Consider the following 20,153-nt stretch of genomic DNA (forward strand, 5'->3'; position numbering starts at 1 on the left):
CATACTGATTATAGAAAATCATTTGGGACCTTTAAATTTTTAGGGAATTATGGTGTTATAACTTATTTTACACTTAGCTGATTATTATTATCATTATTATTATTATTATTATTATTATTATTATTATTATTATTATTATTATTATTATTAATATGGATGTTTTCATAAATTATGTTTGTACAATAGTTTTTTATTATTTGCTTAAAATAATGTAATACATACTCTTATAAATCTTTCAATTATTATTTTATTATAACTCATATCTAATTTAAAAATTAAAACATATTTTCTAGACATGTGTTTAATTTAAATGCTAACATTATTTTTATTATACAAAGGTTTGATTACGTCATTTTAAATTAAACGTTAAATAAAAACACTTTCATGCAGTCAAATACTTAGAAAAAAAATGACAATTGATTAAAAATGTTTTTTTTTTGATCAGGGTTGTTTCTAATTTTATCTCTTTATATAATATATACAACAAAAATTAATATTTAAAAACTACTTTAAAATGATTTCATTTGTTAACAAAAGTGGAAATTTATTCTACTGCATTTACAATTTTAAGCCACGTTTAGTTTACAGTTAAATTTTACGTACGTTAACAATGCAACAATTAATTAGGTAACAATTAATAAATGTGGGGCAAGATTACATGATTCACTGTACACTACTAACAAGAAAATGTAGCCAATTGAATGAGCGGATTAGTAACACGTGACACTTCAACGCGGAAGAAAATCTAGAGCGGAAGGTTTCTAACATACCCAAAACTTCTTGGTCACACTTCCAAGAACCCAGCGTAAATAAGCAGATTAGTCTGCAGAGATGGCTGGAGAAACAGAAGATGAAATCCCCGGTAATTTACCATGTGCTTCATTAATGATCGATGTAAACAGTTGTGTTGTTGTTGCTTGCTACGAGTGTCTCTTTATCTGTTTATAATTAGCCGTCAAGCTATAACGGTGCTACACAGCGAGGAGCATATGTTAGGATGTAAACATTGGTTAACTGCGTTCATATCATAAAAATATTGTCATTTATATGATTTAAAAGTTTTAATTGCAGCTTGTGTGTTGTATTTTGTCGCCGAACACTCTGTCCCGCTTTATTCCATTGACGCTTGTGGCTACCTGTCGTCAAGGCAACCACACCATGTGGTCACGCCTCTGGTTTACTGTATAATATTTTATAAACAATTAATTTGAGCTATCTGATTATGCATATGTACGGTAACGTCAGCTTAATATTGTACTAATTATTATTCATTTACAACATAGCATAACATTGCATTGTCATAGCTTTTTTGACAATCACAAACCTGAATAACATTCTCTGTTGCTCTGTATTTCTGTTTTTGTTTTAGAGTCCGGAGCTGTCTTCACTTTTGGAAAGAGTAAATTTGCAGACAACGCCCCTAGTAAATTCTGGTTAAAAAATGATGTACCTTTGCGAATTTCCTGTGGAGATGAGCACACAGCACTAGTCACAGGTATGGTTTATGATTTTACTGGTGAATATTTTGTCTTGGTGCATAATTTTACTGTATGTGTTTATCTTGTCACTATCCCTGTTGTGTTTTTTTTTAGAGAATGGGAAGCTGTTTATGTTTGGCAGCAATAACTGGGGACAGCTGGGCCTCGGAACAAAGACCACTGTGAATAAACCCACTTGTGTAAAAGGTACAACACTACATGACAGACTGTCAAAGTGAGAGCACTGAGTGTTCCCTGCCTTTCACAGCTGATAAATGACAGCTAATACCATTGACAATGCTGTGACAAAAAGGAGGTCTTTTTTAAGGTTGCTGTTAATCCCAGTGTGGAGTGGTCCATAATCTGCATTAATCTGGTTAGAGCAGGGGAAGTAGTGTGTGTGCCTTTAGAATACAATATTTCAGCATTTTTACAAATAAGATTGTTAAATATAAAAACAAATTTAAATAAGTATAAAAATTATATATATATATATATATATATATATATATATATATATATATATATATATATAAATAATAAATAAATAATATTTGACTAGATATCTTTCAAGACACTTTTATACAGCTTAAAGTGACATTCAAAGGCTTAACTAGGTAATTAGTTTAACTAGGCATTCAGGATAATTTGGCAAGTTATTACATATTGATGGTTTGTTCTGTAGATTATCAGAAAAATATATAGCTTAAAGGGCCATGAAACCCCCTCGTTTCAGCAGTGTGTTTTCACACCTCTACTTTGGAAAAAGTCAGAAAAGTGGGCGTGTCCAGCTCTGTTTAGGGGGGAGTGTCGGAGGAAGAAAAGAGGCTTGGTATGGGAGTGTCTATTTGGGCGCGCTAAATTTCAGAGTCAAAACACACACCCAAAGCGGACAATGTGACTGTGTTTACATGGACATCTGTAGTCTAATTATTTGCCAAATTATTAAATGGTGGACTTTAACTGCAGTTTGGCTCTTTCATTCAGGGAATTCATTAATGTCCCTCCCGACAAACGTGATATTTGATTCGAGGCGCTGCTCTAAGCCTGTATTTTTCATGCAATGTTTGATACCGCACAGCGAATGAGAGAAAAAAAAACTCAGCATTTCCCGGAAACTTAGATACACACGGCAGGTAGCGTCAGAAAGCCGCGTGTGTTATTCCGGTCACAAAATCCAACACGAGGTTATAGTTTGGTTGTAACTGTTAGTGCTAACTATTGCACTCGGTGCAATAGTTTGTTTGATACGAATAAAATACGAACTGAATAAACAAAGAGCACTGGTCGCTCACTTACCAAATCTGTAGAGACAGGACAATCACCAGCAACTAGAGCCACGTCTTTATTTAGAGGAGACTACAAGCGAATCTGGATCTCAGCGTTTGCAGATGAGAACAGCTCTCAGGTAAACAATAATCCTACTTAGACACGTAAGTTATTGTTGTCGCGCGTCGCGCACACTGTTAATCCACGCGTGAGTCTGCGCTCTTACAGAGAGAAAATGAAAACGAAACTTAACTGCAGCAAACTATAAAAGCAACACTTCACGCTTGTTTTGCCAACACAACGTGCCGTCTACACTCTGACAGTAATGAATATTAATGAAGTTGCACAATAGAGCGCGCTGATTGGTTTGAACCAAGCTTTACTCATGCATTAATGCAGCACACTGTAAGACGTAATAAGACACACTCTGGCACAGACGTTCAGTCTGCACGCTGGAATACAATGCTATTATGTCATGACCGTGACGCAGCTTCAAAAATTTGTTTCAAACCGAAAGTACGAATTTGCTTGAAATAACGTAAAAACAACCAATTTACACTTTTTAGTGAAATATAGGTGTCCTAATAGTGTTTTTAGCAGTGTGGGACACATATACGACTGTCAACAGCTCAAAAAATGTTTTTTGATGTTTCGTGACCCTTTTAAGGGGCTAATATTTTGTCCTAAAAATGGTGATAAAAAAATTTAAAACTGCTTTTATTCTAGCCGAAATGAAACAAATAAGACTTTCTCCAGAAGAAAAAACATTATCAGACAAACTGTGAAAATTTCCTTGCTCTGTTAAACATAATTTGGAAAATATTAAAAAAGAAAAGAAAATCAAAAGGGGGCTAATAATTCTGACTTCAACTGTATATTAACTGTTATATATTAACGGTGACCATTTACACATACTTGGTTCATCTAGCTAGATTAGCCTTCAGTACAGCTTTAATATTTAGTGGTATAAATTCATTAGAGAACATATTCCTGTGGAAAAAATAATTTATTTTTATTACTTCTGTGTCTTTATTTTTTTATTAGAAAATTTTTAGACTAACAACAGAATAATCAATCTTTTTCTTTTGTATAATAGCACATATTGACCAGAAACACTTCCTGTTTTTTTACTGTGCTGCATACTTTTTAGAAGGAACTGCTGACAAGTGGGAAACAGCAGAAAAAGAAAAAAAATTTGTGTGGGGGCCCTTGTTCCAGAGTGCTGTTTAATACAATGTCTAGACATGTCACAAGGAGCGTGATGCTTATAGAAGTTATGAAATATATTAAAGATGCACGTAATTGTTCAGTTCTGGTATGCAGTGAAGGGTTGCAGAAAGAGGAAGTATGTCTGAGGTACAAAAGCCAAAGGATTGCAGAATGACTGATAAGTGACGTTACACCTAACTCCACCTGTTAATATCAGATGTGGATATATGCTGGAGTCAGGAAATGTATTTTAGTTGCGAACCTCTTGAATGTAATTCTTGTAATGCAATGGGGTAACATAACCCAGAGTTCTGTAATCAAATTATTCATTTGTATCTAATAAATTACTAATATTTTTGGCATTGAAGAATACCCTCTCCAGACCTTTTCTTATTAAACACGCATCGAATTGGCTTGATATTCCAGCATTCCTCAGATTTTGGTCCATATTGACATGATAGCATGGAAAATGAACAAATGTAAATTTTCAGCTGATAGAAGTGTCACTGAAGTGCATTTCTGCTGCTGTAGCTCATCTGCTTTAAGGTTTGATGTGTTAAAAATTCAGTGATGCTGTTATGAAGAATTTGGTTTAATCAGGTGGTTATTTTTGCTACTGTTGCCTTTTAATCAGTTAGAATGGGTCTGGTTGGTTTCCTATCACCACTGGTCTCAACAACATATTTTCACACGGGCCTGGTGCCCAACGAATATTTCAACTTTTTCAGATCATTTTTTGTAAACCTCTTGTGTATTAATTCAGTCCATCAGCAGTTTATAAAATTCTCATGATCTCAGCACCAGAAACTATTCCATGTTCAAAGCTATTTAAATCATCTATATTGCTCATTCTTGTGCTTGTTTTGAACTTCAGAACAGATCATCTTGACAATATGTACATGCCTAAATGCATTGAGATACTTTTAATTTGCTGAATAGATATTTGTGTTAAATAGCTATATATATTTGGTGGTTGTATAAGTTAAATAGCTAGAATAAACTGTAATAATAATGTTTCTGATATTCAATAATCATATGAATATGATATATAATTCATATCAATATGGTTCAATAATCATATTTGCTTTCTTTAAGCTCTGAAGTCAGAGAGGGTGAAGCTCACAGCCTGTGGAAGAACTCACACACTTGTTTTTACATGTAAGTTTCTAAAGATATAAAAGTTTTTTTTTTTTTTTTACTAAATCTGACCTGCTTTTTGTGAATGTACATAATTCTTGTTTAGTCGAGAAGCCAGAAGTTGACATGCCACAGCAAACCACTGAAACTAACAGAACAATGTTTTGAAAGAGCCAAAGGGCAACATAGGGGAACTTTCTGGAATTTTATCATTTTCACAGCACATTAAACTGTAGTATGAGAATGTTTACCATTAAAAAAAATAAACATTGTTTTTAAATCGAAATGGCAATTAGTTTAGGGTTAGAAAGACATATTGGTATTTTAAAAATTCTGACTGTTTATATGATCAAAACTAAAGTAAAAAGTGAGAGTTTTCCATTTTAATTAATTTAAAAAAAATAAACCTATTCCTGTTATGCAAAGCTGAATTTTCAGCATCATTACTCAAGTCTTTAGTGTCACATGATCCTTCAAAAAAATTATTCTGACTCATTTGTTGATGGCTCATTTGTTGCTTAGAAAACATAGGTTATCATTATTCTTGCTATGCTGCTTAATAGGGTTGCAGTATATATCGTTTCAGCATTGATATCGCAGTGTGATCATTCGCAATAGTCACATAGTAGGATTTGCAATACTGAGTCTGTATTCTAATTTATCATTTACATGTTTTTAAGGCCTGGGTAACGTTAGTGACTTTAATAAAGATTATTTTTATTGAATTATGTACATTTTTATTATACAGTTACTGAACCTGAATACTGTTAAACACGGAAAATGCAAAAGCACTGTTTATTTTATTTGTAACTTTTTATTTATGTATTAATTTGTTAATTGAAAAGATTTAATGCAGATGCTCTCCCTTACAGAATCATCCCAATCAATCTAAAATTATATATATATTTTTCTTAATCAATAAATTTAAGTCATCTGTTAAAATTGTATTTATATCGCAATATATATATATAACAAAATATTCTGCTACATTTTTCCAATATTGTGTGGCACTACTACTTAATATTTATAGTCTGAAAGAATACCATATTTTTTTATCATTTATTTTATTTATTTTTAAACATGATCCCAAATTTATATTATTTTTGAAAGTGCTATATCAGCAGCAACATTATAGCGCTAGCCTCAAGTAAATGACTTGTTTTCCTGACTGAGCAGCTCGTGGTAACCTGTATGCCTGTGGAGGGAATAATGAAGGACAGCTCGGCCTTGGCGACTGTAATGACAGAACATCCTTTCACCTGGTCGAATTCTTCAACAAACAAGGACCAATCAAAATGCTCGCTGCTGGTTCCAATACATCTGCTGCCTTGACACGTAAGACTTCTGTTTTAGCTGCAAAACAACAACAGTGTTTTTGCTCACATAGGACATACTGTACATAACATATTATAACAGTATTGAACAACATTTCTGTCTGATCATAGAGGACGGTAGGCTCTACATGTGGGGTGATAACTCTGAGGGCCAGATTGGATTGGGAAAAGAAAGTAATGCACTGACTCCTCAGGAGGTTTCTGTGGGGAAACGAGTCTTCTGGGTGTCCTGTGGATATTATCATTCTGCCTTTGTTACCGGTATGTACAGCATTGACATTATGGCCAGAAACAAAATAAAAAAGTAACCTTTCAAGGGTAAATACATGTTAAACGCTATACTTAAAGAAATAAATTTCTCAAAAATTAAAAGGTACCACTTTAAAATAAGGGTTAATTGGTTAATGTATTTCAACAAACAATTAGTAATACATTTATTATGGTATTTATTCATCTTTTTTATCGTTAGTTAACATTATTTATGTTAAATAATGTTAGTTCATGTTAAGTTATTGTGCAATAATTAAAGTTAACAAGCAAAACTTTGGATTTTAATTATGCATTAGTCAATGTTGTACTATGATTAATAAATTTACAAGATTATTCATACTTAGTTAATGTTATTAAATACAATAACTACTGGACTATTATTTTAAAGTGTTAAAAATAAAAATTCTGTCATTTACTCATCCTTTACTTGTTTCAGACCTGTATAAATTTCCTTCTGTTAAAAGCGAAAGAAGTTATTTTAAAGAAAGCTGGTAACCTATAACCATTGACTTCCATAATAATTGTTTTTCCTACTATCAAAGTCAATGGTTACAGGTTTTTAGCTTTCTTTTAGATATCTGCTTTTGTGTTTAACAGAATAAAGAAACTCATAAAGGATTGAAACAACTTGAGAGTGAGTTTACAGTAAGTAAATTTTCATTTTTGGGTGAACTATCTCGTTAGAATCTACATGTTGTATTTATCCTAGCATATTGTATTATATTTATAAGATTAAATCGTTGCTGTACTATTTCCAAATAAAGTTTGAGGACAGTGTGAATTAAAGAATTGATAATTTTATTATTAAAGCAAGCCTTAAAAGTGATCAAAAATGACAATAAAGATGATTGCAATGCTCCTAAAAAAATTTAATTTCTGTTTTTTTAATTTAAATTAATCCATCAATTCTAAATAAATGGAGAATAAACGCTACTGTTTGCAACACTGATCATTTTATTGAAAAATGTAATAATAAAAGTAATAATCCTTGCTCAGCATCAAATTGTCACAATATAAAAATATCTGAATTAATATGTGACACTAATTAATTATAACTGGTTAAAAATTAGCTTTGCTAATATTGGAATAAATTACATTTTAAAATAGATTTAAATATAATAGTCAACATTTTAGGTGGATCAAAAATTGTGTTATTTTATACTTAATACATAATTAATTGATTAAATTAGCAAATGTTTATATTGTAAAAATGTTGGTATTGGTCAGCACACATACTGGTTTTAGGAAAACTTCAAATCCACTTCAAATATTGAATTTTCTATAAGTGAAATTTTCTTTATTTGTATGACTTTTTAAAATAAATAAAATGATACTCACAAAAATCGAGTGGTGCGGTGGCGCAGTGGGTAGCACTGTCACCGGCCCTCCAAGACCGACGTTGGACACCCCTGCCTTACAGCAAAAACACAAGTCCAAAGGCATGCGCTATATGTGAATTGGTAAAACTAAATTTTCCATAGTGTATGTGTGAATGAGAGTGTATGGGTGTTTCCCAGTGATGGGTTGTAGCTGCATTCACTGTGTAAAGCAGGGGTGTCCAAAGTCAGTCCTGGAGGTCCGATGTCCTGCTGACTTTAGCTACAACTTGCTTCAACAAACCTGCCTGGAAGTTTCTAGTATACATAGTAAAAGCTTGATTAGCTGGTTCAGGTGTGTTTGATTAGGGTTGGAGGTAAACTCTCCAGGACACTGGCCCTCCAGGGCCGAGTGTGGACACCCCTGGTGTAAAGCATATGCTGGATAACTTGACGGTTCATTCCGTTGTGGCGACCCCTGATTAAAAAAGAGACTAAGCTGAAAAAAAATGAATGAATAAAAATCAAGATCGCAAAAGCTAACTAGATATTTTTACTGTAGTTTAAATGTTATTTAACATTTTTATACTCTAATATATCCTCTTACAGTTGCTGTGATTTATTACTCAGACATTTTTGTTATAATTTAGATAAAACTATGTTTAATAAGAAGAATTCTAAAACATTTACTGGCATAATCTACATTATTGTATAAATAAAACCCAAATGTGTTATATTTAATAAATGTATAAGACTGTTTTAAAAATTAATTTTCACTAGAGAATCTCCATCAAATTTTAAATCTCCACTTGTTGACTATTCATGATGACCTTCCTGCTTCCTCTCCATGATCCACAGAGCACAGTATGGTGGCGTTGAATTTATTAAATGTTCATCATTTGACCTTCTGTGAAGGCTGGCTGGTTGCTAGGTGATACCTGTTTCATGTGTTGCAGTGGACGGGGCCTTGTACACTTTTGGTGAAAAAGACAGTGGGAAGCTGGGCTTATCGACAGAGAAGCTGGCCAATCATAAAGTGCCTCAACAGGTGACTGACATCCCTGATAGGGTGGTCCAGGTGGCCTGTGGAGGAGGGCACACGGTGGCGCTTACAGGTAGGAGAGCATCCTGCTGTATTGTCTTGGTTATTCTTCTCTGTATAGACTAAATGTTTTGCATATCTGTTATTGCAGAGAATGAGGTGTATTCTTTTGGCCTGGGTCAGTTTGGACAACTCGGTCACGGCACCTTCATATTCGAGTCTCGCTTGCCCAGAGTGGTTGAGCATTTCAGGAAGGGCAGAGTTAAACATGCGGCATGTGGAGAGAACCATACTGCGCTGATTACAGGTATAACATGCACAGAAAAACACTTAACATGTGTTATGAAAGAATTTCTCTAAAATATATACCAGGTGTTGTTTGTGTATAAATCTATAATCTGATGTTCTGGTTTTAGACAATGGCCTTTTGTACACTTTTGGTGATGGTCGGCATGGAAAACTGGGGCTTGGAGAGGAAAACTTCACCAACCAGTTCAAACCAACGTTGTGTCCGAGATTTCTTGACTACCACGTACATTCTGTTAGTATTTCTGGCCAGCTACCTTTTATTAGACAGTATTATTTAAGGATATGTACACTTTGTAACCCTATTAAAGGGTTTGACAGATTTATTTTTATCACCCTTTTAACTTTTGAAGGAAGAACTAAGTTATGAAAATATCAAGGCACATGGACCTTAGACCTTTTTGTTTTATTCCTTAAGAATTTAATTTCTCCTTATAAAGATTTTTATTTTACTGCTTAACATTAAGGCTTTTTTTTCTTCAATCTCTTTAGTGTGAAAAATTTTGCTTAATTGATTTTTTTAAATTCAATACTCAAATTAATAAAAAGGCCTTAAAATGTCACTGTTAAACTCACTAAAATATTGTGTTGTAGGTCTTAAATCATTTTAAACAGGTCTTAACTTTCCTCTGTTCAAGTAAAGCTACCCAATCAGGCCAACATCCATCCAATCACCAACAATCCATCTTAATAAAATGAGGGAAAGTAAACTAAAAACAATTACACAGTTCCTCATGGTGATAACAGAGTAACATATGTCTTTACATTATCTTCTATTCATACATTATTTACAGAAGTAAGGGGGAGCAGACATATTTATAAATAGGCATGAAACCTATAACGGAAACACATTAGGTTGAATAGAAGTTAAACTCAATCAATTTAGACCAAAAGCCACCAAATATATATTTTGATTATTTATGTAATTGTCTCCACAATAAATTTACTTTGAACAATGTTAAACTTGTAGTTTAAAAAAAGAAATATGTTGAATATAGCATATACAACCAGATTTTTTTTTTGTTTTGACACTTTAAAATATGTCGCTAAGAAATAATATTTTTTTCTTGGCAATCCAGGCCATGAGAAATAATCATTAGTGTTTAGCCCTGTATAATTCTAAAATTTCATTTATAATGGCCTTAAAAGGGTTGACACATTTGACTTAATGAAACCTGCAGAAATCCTGAGATTAACCCTGACATGCACATTGTATGTGTAATGTTACAAAAAACCCTTATAAACAGCACAACTGTTCTCAACATATATGATATTAATAATAAATGTTTATGAGCATCAAAGCACCATATTAAAATGACTTTTAAAGGATCATGTGACGCAAAAACATGTATGTACAATATTTATTTTTATTAAATATTAAGCCATGTTAAATGGTCATGGTGAGCTTCGACTTTTAAATAATAGAGCAAACTGTATATTAATGTTATGACATCTATAAACAATCTGTAAACGGTGTGTGTTTTTCAGGTTACTTGTGGTGGGTGTCACATGCTTGTTTTGGCAAAGCCCAGAACTGAAAGACCAGATGACTTAATCTTAGAGGAGGATGACGTCACTGAAGACTACCTTGAGAAGTCTTATACTGAATTACTGGGGGACACACACAGTCAGACCACCCTAAACAGGAGTCTCTCAGCTCGGGTCAGACGCAGAGAAAGGGTGAGTCAGTCATAAAGGATCAAAATAAATGTAGCCAGTTAGAATTTTTTGAGTAATGGTGCTGTATTTCTAGAATAATATAATTAATTGACTAGTTGTAGTGTAATTCATTTTCTAGACTAATTAAATACATTTAAATGTTAAGTTTAGTGCAATAACTCAATAATATATTATAAAAAAAAAAATTGTGTCGTTTTTTTCACTTCAGGAACGTTCACCAGATCAGTTTGGACAGATGTTTCGAACACTTCCAGCACTGAGTGGGAATCAGAGTGCATCTCTATCTGTTCCCAGCCAGATACGTCCCTCCAGCAAGCAACTTGGAAAGATTCCTCACAATAGCCTTAAAAGTACTATTATCTGTTTTAATAATCCTCCATGGATTTGTGTTCATTGTAGTTCAAATGTTTGGGGTCAATATGATTTTTAAGAGAGAAAAAGTCACATCAAACTGATTAAAACAGACTGAAAAGACCTTTACATTGATGCATAATATGCAGCTATAACTTCGGTATTGAAAATTATTAAGATGGTTGCTGATATCGACCGTTAAAATACAAAGCATTTATTTAAAATTGTAATAATATTTTGCTATATTACATTGGAGACAAATTTCAACAGTATTGTATTAATTATTCATGTTTTAAATCTCCTCTTTCAATAAGCTCCTGGAATTAGAGCGAAGTCTTTTGATGACAGAAGCAGTGTGGAGGATAGCGAGAGTGTAAAAGACCTTGGAGAAACCACTGACTTATTAAACCTGGTAGGAGAATCATACATCACTTATTAAAGCAATGTACATGCTTTCATAATGTCTATAGAAAGTATGTAGAGTTAGATTGGTTTATTGGCATTTGTTAATGAGAAATTGCTTCTAGTGTGAAATACAAGAATGGACAGCAGAGAAAAAAACTTCTAAATGTGCATAATAAAACCATCCATGTTATAGTTTCATGTAGTTCTAGGTTCACTGCAAAGAATATGTTTTTCTTATATAAAAAACTTGTCTTGTTTCTAGTTCAAATATCTAAACAGATTTAAACCAAGAAACATTTTTATAGACAATTATAAATAATGTCTTGTTTTCAGAAATAATGAATCAGAAATTAATAAGTTTTTCATTTAAACAAGCTAAATAATCTGCAGATGGGGTAAGCAAAATAATCCTGTATTCACTTTGAAATCAGAATATTTTGCTCTCCTCATTGGCAGATTATTTCGCTTAACTCATTCAATTTTAACTCATTATTTCTGAAAACAAAACAATGTTTTTAATTTTTTGATTTAATAATCTTTAGATATTTGGACAAGAAAAAAAGACAAGAACTTTAAGTAAGAAAAGCTTTTTTTTGCAGTGTTGGGTTGCCATGTAAAGTCTGATTTATCCAGAAAAACCTTTGATATTCCAGATATAACGGTTCCAAGACTGAAACATTAGCTTTTTTGATTTCAGACTCACATAATGAAGATGGACCCTAGCGATAATACACTTACATTGTCTCCCATGGAGAAGGTAAGAGCTTTTTAGAGATGCTATTCAAGTTATTTGCTTCATTCAGAATCAGAAAGAGCTATACTGCCAAGTGTGCTTGCACACACAAAAAATTGTCATAGGTGATAGGAGCTTTCAGTACAGAAAGTACAAGCATAGTACAGATATACATAAAAAAATGAATAAATAATTTTTTTTTTAAATAGAAAACAAAAATGATTTCCCGTATAGAGAGTGCAATGTGCATATGTGGTAAATGGTATTTAAACATGGTTTAGTTGGGAAATGGCCTGAAGGAAAAACTGCTCTTGAAAATACTCCTGCAGAGTAGAAAAGTTTGAAGTTTATGAAGAGCACCTCTGAATTAAAATTACCGTCTTCAGAGTTGTTACATAGTTGTACCAACCTTCATTTTTGTAGATGCATAATCTGCCACCTCTTGTTTTCCTTGTAAACACTGGAATGCGGTCTGTTCTGCACAGCTGGAAGCCCAGCCGACGAAATGCATTTATACTAGGATACTAGGGAGTGCTGTTCGAAAGCTGCGTCGATAGAGCTCAACCAGGTGCACTCCTTAAAAACTAATTTTTTGGCCCACGTCTTGTATTGACTGATATACTGACACAACTGTGTTAAATAGTAATAAGCAATTAAATTAATAATGATAATCTATGGATAAAAAATCAACCAGGTGGTTATGATGCTGTTGAAGGGTTAAAGCATTTCTGTCTGAGCAGTCTCTTGAGTAGGACTGTGGCTCCCCCAACGAGAACATCCAACCAATTGTATGAATAATCAAAAACCGGAAGAAAAATGTCTGGTGTGTGTTGCATTAAGTCTTAATAGTTTAAACCCTGATAGTAAGGGAATGACTTAACACAGAACAAGGAAAAAAGAAAAATAATTGAAGAGCTTTTTTGACCAGGTAGACATTAGTGGCACCATGTTGAATATTTTAAATTGAACAAAGGTCAAGGGGAAAAACACTCTTTTAGCCCTCCCTTTATGCTTGATTTCTCTCTTCTTTTCATTGACTCATTCTTTTCATTTGCTTTGCAGCCTTAAAGCTCATTCTGCTCTCGTTCAGCCTGCTCTGCATGTTCATTCATTTCTCTAACACTTTCCCTCTTTTTGTCCTCTGCTTCCTGGGATAGAAGAAGGTTAAAGTTGTGAAAGAACACGGTAAGGAGAAGGGGAAGCCAAGGGATGAACCCACCCCTTATAGTAAGAGGGCGGAGCTTTTATCTCGCAAAGCTCTGCCCACTGAGTTACTTAGAAGCTCGAGTGGTAGCTCAGTAGTCGGGGACAGCCGTGGGTTAGGGACACCCCACAAGAGTCCTAAAAGACGTGGTCATGATAAGGAAAATGTACTTATTGCTTTGGAGGGGAGAAAGCCTGGAAGCAAAACTGGAAAGGGAATGGACAAAAGCAGAGCTGGATCCAAATCCTTAAAACTTAAACACACAGAACTGATGGAGTCATCAGATAAAGTGAAAAAACAATCAACTGAAAAAACGCAACAAAATCAAGAAGTAGAAGTCCAAAGGTCCAAAGGAACCTCAAAACCAACCCAAGAGGGAACAGGTAAAGCAAAAGCCAAAGATCACCAGTTGGAAGTCAAAAGCCAGCTGCAAAATGTTGCAGGGAAAGAAAAAGGAGTAAAAAGTAAACCCATAATTATTGTTGAACAACATATCGACCAAGACTTAACAAGTAAGAACTCAAAAGAGGTTTTACCAAAAGTTCAGAAAGTGAAAGGTGACACTAAGATAGCCGAGACTGAAAACAAAAGTTTTGTCCCACAGAGCAAAAAGTCTGGATCTGAAAAAGACTTAAAAAGTAGCAAGACAACAAAAGAGATCTCCACTACTTCACATCCAACTTCCGGTAAAGATACTTCAGCAAAGACAAAGAAATCGAGAGCAGAACAACGCCAAGTAGAAGACAAATTAAAAAAGACAAAAATGGTGCCTACTGTTGTCTCAGAGGCAGCTTCTGTATCTGAGTCTGCATTAGAATCAGAGGAAAATCAAATGAAGGACAATCCTCTCACCAAGGTGACTTCTTTACTCCAAGGTATGGGAATGGGAGGCTCTGCTCTTTTAGTTGGAGAAGCAGTGGCCAGTCAGTTACTTTCCCAGTCCACACCTCAAGAGATGCCAAAACCCCTTTCAAGACAGAGAACCCTTTCTGATGTTTCATCCCTGAGTGAATCCTATGACGTTTCAGGGCAAGAGGAGGCAAGAGAGGCCGAGAGGACGGCTGTCACCATCAACGTTAAGGCAGATCCAGATACTTCAGATAGGGACACGGAAAGAAGCAGATCTGAGTCCAAAACCGACGCTCATTCTGAGATGGGAACATATAATAGAAAGGAAGAGGAATCAGATGAGGAGGAAAGTGAGGGTTCAGTAAACGAAAGAGATGAAACTGAAGATGTGGAGGAAAGTGATGGACTGGGGAACAGAAGGGATAAAAGTGAAGAAGTAGAAGATAGTGATAGCAAGACACATGACAAAGTAGGGGAAAATGATGATGATTCTGAGGGTGATGAAGATGATGATACAATGATCAAAGATTCTAGTGAGGAAGAGGAAAGTGAAGAGGAGAAGACAGTTAATGATACAGTGACCAAAGCTTCTAGTGAGAATGAGGAACGTGAGGAAGAGGAGAAAAGTAACGATTCTGAGGTTAATGATACAATGACCAAACATTCTAGTGAGGATGAAGAGAAAGAAAAAGAGGAGAAAAGTAGTGACTCTTCCAATGCTTCTAGTGAGGATGAAGAAGAAGAGGAAAAAAATGGTGATTCTGCCAAAGCTTCTAGTGAAGATGAAGAAGAGGAGGAGAAAAGTGGTAGTTCTGTCAAAGCTTCTAGTGAAGATGAAGAAGAAGAGGAGGAGAATGGTGATTCTTTCAAAGCTTCTAGCAAGGAAGAAAGTGGTGATTCTGCTAACGCCTCTAATGTGAACAGTGAGGAAGAGGAGCAGAAAAGTAAAAGTGAGGCAACTGATGATTTAGAGAGTGAGGAGGAAGAGGACAATGAAGATAATGAAGAAGAAAAAAGTGAGACAAGTGCAAGTACTGAAGATGAGAGCAATGATGATGAGGACAAAAGCGAAACAAGTCAAGAGGAGGAGAGTGGAGAAGAATCTGAAGGAAACTCAGAGAGCAGAAGTGAGAGGTCTGAGGAAGATGATGAAGATGAGGAGTCGGAGAAGGAAGAAAGTGAGGTGGAAAGTGAAGCAGAGGAAGATGAAACTGGGGAAAATACTAGTGAAGAAGACGATGAGGAGCAGGAAAGTTCATCTGAAGATGAAGAGAAGAGTGAAAGTGAAGCTGAGGGGGAAGAAGAGGAGAGTGAAGGAGACCAAGAGGATGAAAGTGATGAGGAAACAAGTGATAAAGATGAGGAAGAAGAGGAGAGTGAAAATGAAGAGGAAGAAGAGGAGGAGAGCAAAGTTGAAGAGGAGGAGGAAGAAAGTAATGAGGAGGAAGAAAATGAAGAAGAGGAAGCAGAGGAGGAAGAGCCTGGAGAGGATACAGAAGAAGCAGAGGATGAGGAGGGAGAAGAGGAGGACACACAAGAAGAAGAGCAAGAAAATGGCGATGATGAAGAGGAGGAGGAGGAGGAGGAGGAAGAAAAAGAAAAGACCAAAACAAAACGTGAAAAAGCCTCTAGCAGACTCCAAAAGGACGCCGCCAAACCAAAGCCAAGTGTGAAAACTCACAAACCAAAAGCCAAACAAGCCCGTGCACAAAGCGACCAATCAGATGACGAGTCCCATGAGTCTAAGCAGTTTTGGGATGATGTTTTACCTCAATACCTTAATTTAAAATAACTCAACAACTTCAGCTTTACCCTGAGCATTATGTACATGCCTTTTCATAACGCCCGCTCACACCAAGAACGAGAACAGTAACAGTAACAGTAACTACTTATAGGTTAGGAGCTCTTCTGATTAACCTTTGCTTTATTTTAAGTTCAGTCACCTGCTTTACATTTTTTGCTCTTGGGATGGATTCTGATTGGCTCTTTACAACTGGAACACTCTGATTGGCTTTTTAAAGCAAGAAGGATTGTGATTGGCCGTGAACTTTATTTAAGCTAGCTAGATAGCTGAGCTAGGAAAAACTTGCTCTTAAAGTGGCTTTACCAGTACCATTCTCTGTGCCATCATAATGCTACTTGTGATGTTTATACAGTTTGTTTAAACTTAGCTGTTATTTTAGAGCTGTATCTTTATTGTTATTGTTGAAAATTTGTTACTTGGTGTGAACAGGCCTGTATTTTGATTTTGTACTTTCTTACTTATTGCTTTTGGATTTTTTTTAAAATCACAATTAGTATCCTTGTAATTGATTGATTGATTTTTTACAGCATTATGTTTTCATACACACGTGTGTATGCCCATGCAGTATAGTGATGAACTTGTGATGTGCCTTAGGAAATACCTTATGGATAGCAGTGTCCAATCAATCGATGTGACATAATTATTCAAGTCTCACAAAGTTGACGCATATAAAGATGCCTTTTGGTCAGAACTCTTTCAACAAATAACTATTTAAACTCTCCCAAGTTTAAGTGGAAAGATGGCAGCTTTATGACATTTTTAGCAAAAACACCCAACATTAGTCATTTAATAGAATTTAGTTAAAAGTTTGCACTTGTGCTTGTATTGTGAACTAAAGTTTGTTCATATAATAGTCAATAAAACCTTTCATTTCTCTGTAACTGTATGCTGTTTGTTTTATATTTGTTTTCCACTTTAATTAACATTTTTATTTTTGTTACTTTTAACTTAATGTGATTCAAAAAGCACATATTATCCAAACATAAAGATCTTTTTTAAAGAAACAGTTATTTTTAAACCAGCTATTGCATGATAAATTCACTTACAAATATAACAAGGTATCAGAGGATTTCATTCCGCATTTCCATTTGACTTTATGTAAATACATTATTTTCAAATTGCAAAGCAGTTGCAATCAGGCAGAATACTGAAAATCCATCATTGCAAAGGTGAGAGACTGGCCTCGTATTCTCCTCTCTTTGTAGAGCTGCTCATTTACTAGTTGCCCCAAAATAGATCCCACTATTATCCCAATGTATCCCACTATAGAGCCCAATATTACCCACTATTTGTTGTACGTATTTTGTGTACTTTGCTAGTTAATTTTACAAAGACCACTCAACTCACATGACCCCTCTCTGTTTTTTCTAGTGCCTTCTTAGCAATTATTTTTAAATCACTAATTGTCTCACTGTTTGTGTGATCACCATCAGTCTCTACAGTTCCAGACAGATGAGATGAGGAATGGAGAAGCAGAAGAACATGAAGAATATTTAGATGATGAGGAGGAGGAAGAAGATGAAGAGGAGGAAGAAGAAGAGGAAGAGCACCCAAGGGGAAAAGAGGAGGAAAAGTGTGAAGAGAGGGAAGATATTGCAGACAAGATGAGAAAAGAGACTGAAGAGCAGGAGCAAAACACTACAGATCCAGATGTACAGGTGCTCTAAAAACTTTCTTTCATGCTGATTCAGAATTAAGAGAATTTAAATTATTACTTTAATTAATGCTTTTTTTCTTACTCTTACAGAAAAAGCAGATTATAGAAGAAGAATCTGTCCCTGATGGACCAATGAAAGGTACAGTATTTTTTTTCTTTTCAGCACTGTTTTATTTTTGTGTAAATCACAAGAAAAAAAGTGTTTTTTGTGGCTTATTGATGTCTGCTCACATACTGTTTGCATGCAGAATTATGAGAAAAACTAAAATAGCTAAAAAAATTATAAAAATAGCTAAAATACGAAATTACTTTTTGTTATATTATTTCATATTAGAATTTAGCTTAATCCTTACTCATTCATTCAGTTGAGAATCAATCACTTTATTTGAAATTGAAATACATTTTTAGTCTCTTTCCTGAAAACAGAGCCAAAACAGTGATGACTTATTCTGTACTACAAAATATATTGATCTTATTTAATGTTAGATTGATTTGGAATACATTGCTGGATTGTAACACAGTCCAAAGACCTGCAGTAAAAGTGAATTGGGTAATCTATAATTGTCTATAGTGTGTGTGAATGAGAGAGTGTGTGGATGTTCCCAGTACTGGGTTATGGCTGAAAGGGCATCCACCGCATAAAACATATGCCAGAGTAATTGGCGGTTCATTCTGCTGTGCTGACTAAGCCAAAGGATAGTAAGTGAGTGTTAGATTGTAATTATTGAACATAAATGTGAAGCACGGGCAACACGGTGGCTCAGTGGTTAGCACTGTCACCTCATAGCAAGAAGATCCCTGGTTCAGATCGCTGGTTTGAGTCCCAGCTGGGTCAGTTGGCATTTCTGTGTGGCGTTTGCATTTTCTCCTCATGTTCGTGTGAGTTTTCTGCGGATGCTCCTTTTTTCCCCACAATCTAAAGACATGCAGTATAGGTGAATTAAATAAATTGGCCGGAAGGCATCATCTGTGGAAAACTTATACTGGATAAATTGGCAGTTCATTCCGCTGTGGTGACCCCTGATGAATAAACGGGACTGAGCTGAAAGAAAATAAATTAATATAATAATGCAAAGCACATGGATTATGAAGTAGCTGTTACCCTATTTCTCTTCTTGTTGTAGTGAATTCTGTAGATTCTGACCCTGCTGCCCTTAAGAAGGAGGAGACGTGGTCTGAGAGAAATGAAGTTACGGACGACAAACTAAAAACCATTTTTGGCTCTAAAAACAGGGTATTTGACTACTCTGACACTTTAATCATTATAATAAATACCAGCAAGCAACTATCGTTTACAGCGTTGCACACAAAAATTGAACTTAAATCAGTTTTTTCAATCCTACCTTCTCAGCTTTCTCTTTTCAAAAGGTCTTCCACCAAAGGCAGTCAGCCAGAGAGCGGCACATCAGGCAAACCAGCATCTGGTGCTCCTCAAATCTCAGAGACTCGAGATCCAGAGAGTTCTAGCAGTGAAACACAGACAGCAGGCCAAACAAAAACATCCAGTCGATCACGCTCAGCCACTTGCAGTCTGCTTTGACACCTCTCAGCTGCGAGGAAACTGTCTTAATTGGAAACCTGGAATTAATGAAGCAACATTACGTTAGTGTTACCAGTACTGTGCCTTTGTGCTGCAATGCAGACGACAGAAAGCAACTAGCTTTAACAGTAAACAACTTTAATTGGCATTTAAGTGTGTTTTTGTTTCGGCACTACATCGTATAATGTTATGTCCAATGTATATTTGCAGTGTCTGAATTTTGCAAATGTTTATCAAATGCATTCACATAAAAAAGTCATTACGTGGGAGTGAATTTACTAATGTGCCGTATGTCTAGAAATATAATTATATATGTATGTGTGTGTGCTTTTTATACCTATTTATTTATATTTGACTAAAGACTTTTGATGAAGCACCTGTGCACTTTATATATTTAAAATCTTGTATTATTTCAGGGTAATTTTTTTTCAATTACATTTTTGTAAACATCTCAAAATCTTTGTATTTGATGTGAAGTAAATATTAACTCCAAATTGTCTTGGTTTCCCTTTTTTAGATAGATAGATAGATAGATAGATAGATAGATAGATAGATAGATAGATAGATAG

The 20,153-nt window shown here is 34.8% G+C and overlaps 1 protein-coding gene across 6 annotated transcripts; it reads left to right on the top strand.

Annotated features, from left to right (window-relative positions):
* The first annotated feature begins 725 nt into the window (after positions 1–725).
* On the top strand, positions 726–20,078 carry rpgrb (retinitis pigmentosa GTPase regulator b). 6 transcript variants are annotated; one of them, NM_001312677.1, is made up of 17 exons: positions 726–862; positions 1,370–1,495; positions 1,593–1,685; positions 5,052–5,114; positions 6,270–6,428; positions 6,539–6,688; positions 8,970–9,128; positions 9,207–9,362; positions 9,472–9,596; positions 10,850–11,041; positions 11,250–11,391; positions 11,707–11,804; positions 12,495–12,554; positions 17,821–18,045; positions 18,135–18,183; positions 19,169–19,278; positions 19,396–20,078. In NM_001312677.1, the coding sequence occupies exons 1-17, from the start codon at positions 832–834 to the stop codon at positions 19,582–19,584; spliced, it is 2,127 nt and encodes a 708-aa protein (NP_001299606.1). In that variant the 5' UTR covers positions 726–831; the 3' UTR covers positions 19,585–20,078. The 6 variants fall into 6 exon arrangements, with proteins under 6 accessions (NP_001299606.1, NP_001299605.1, XP_087128615.1 ...); XM_087272489.1 differs by having other exon boundaries at positions 756–862; positions 19,413–20,078; XM_087272488.1 differs by lacking the exon at positions 726–862 and adding an exon at positions 875–1,235.
* The last annotated feature ends 75 nt before the right edge of the window (positions 20,079–20,153 follow it).

Source organism: Danio rerio, chromosome 11, assembly GCF_052040795.2.
Source record: "Danio rerio strain M-AB ecotype USA chromosome 11, GRCz13ab, whole genome shotgun sequence".
NCBI lineage: Eukaryota > Metazoa > Chordata > Actinopteri > Cypriniformes > Danionidae > Danio > Danio rerio.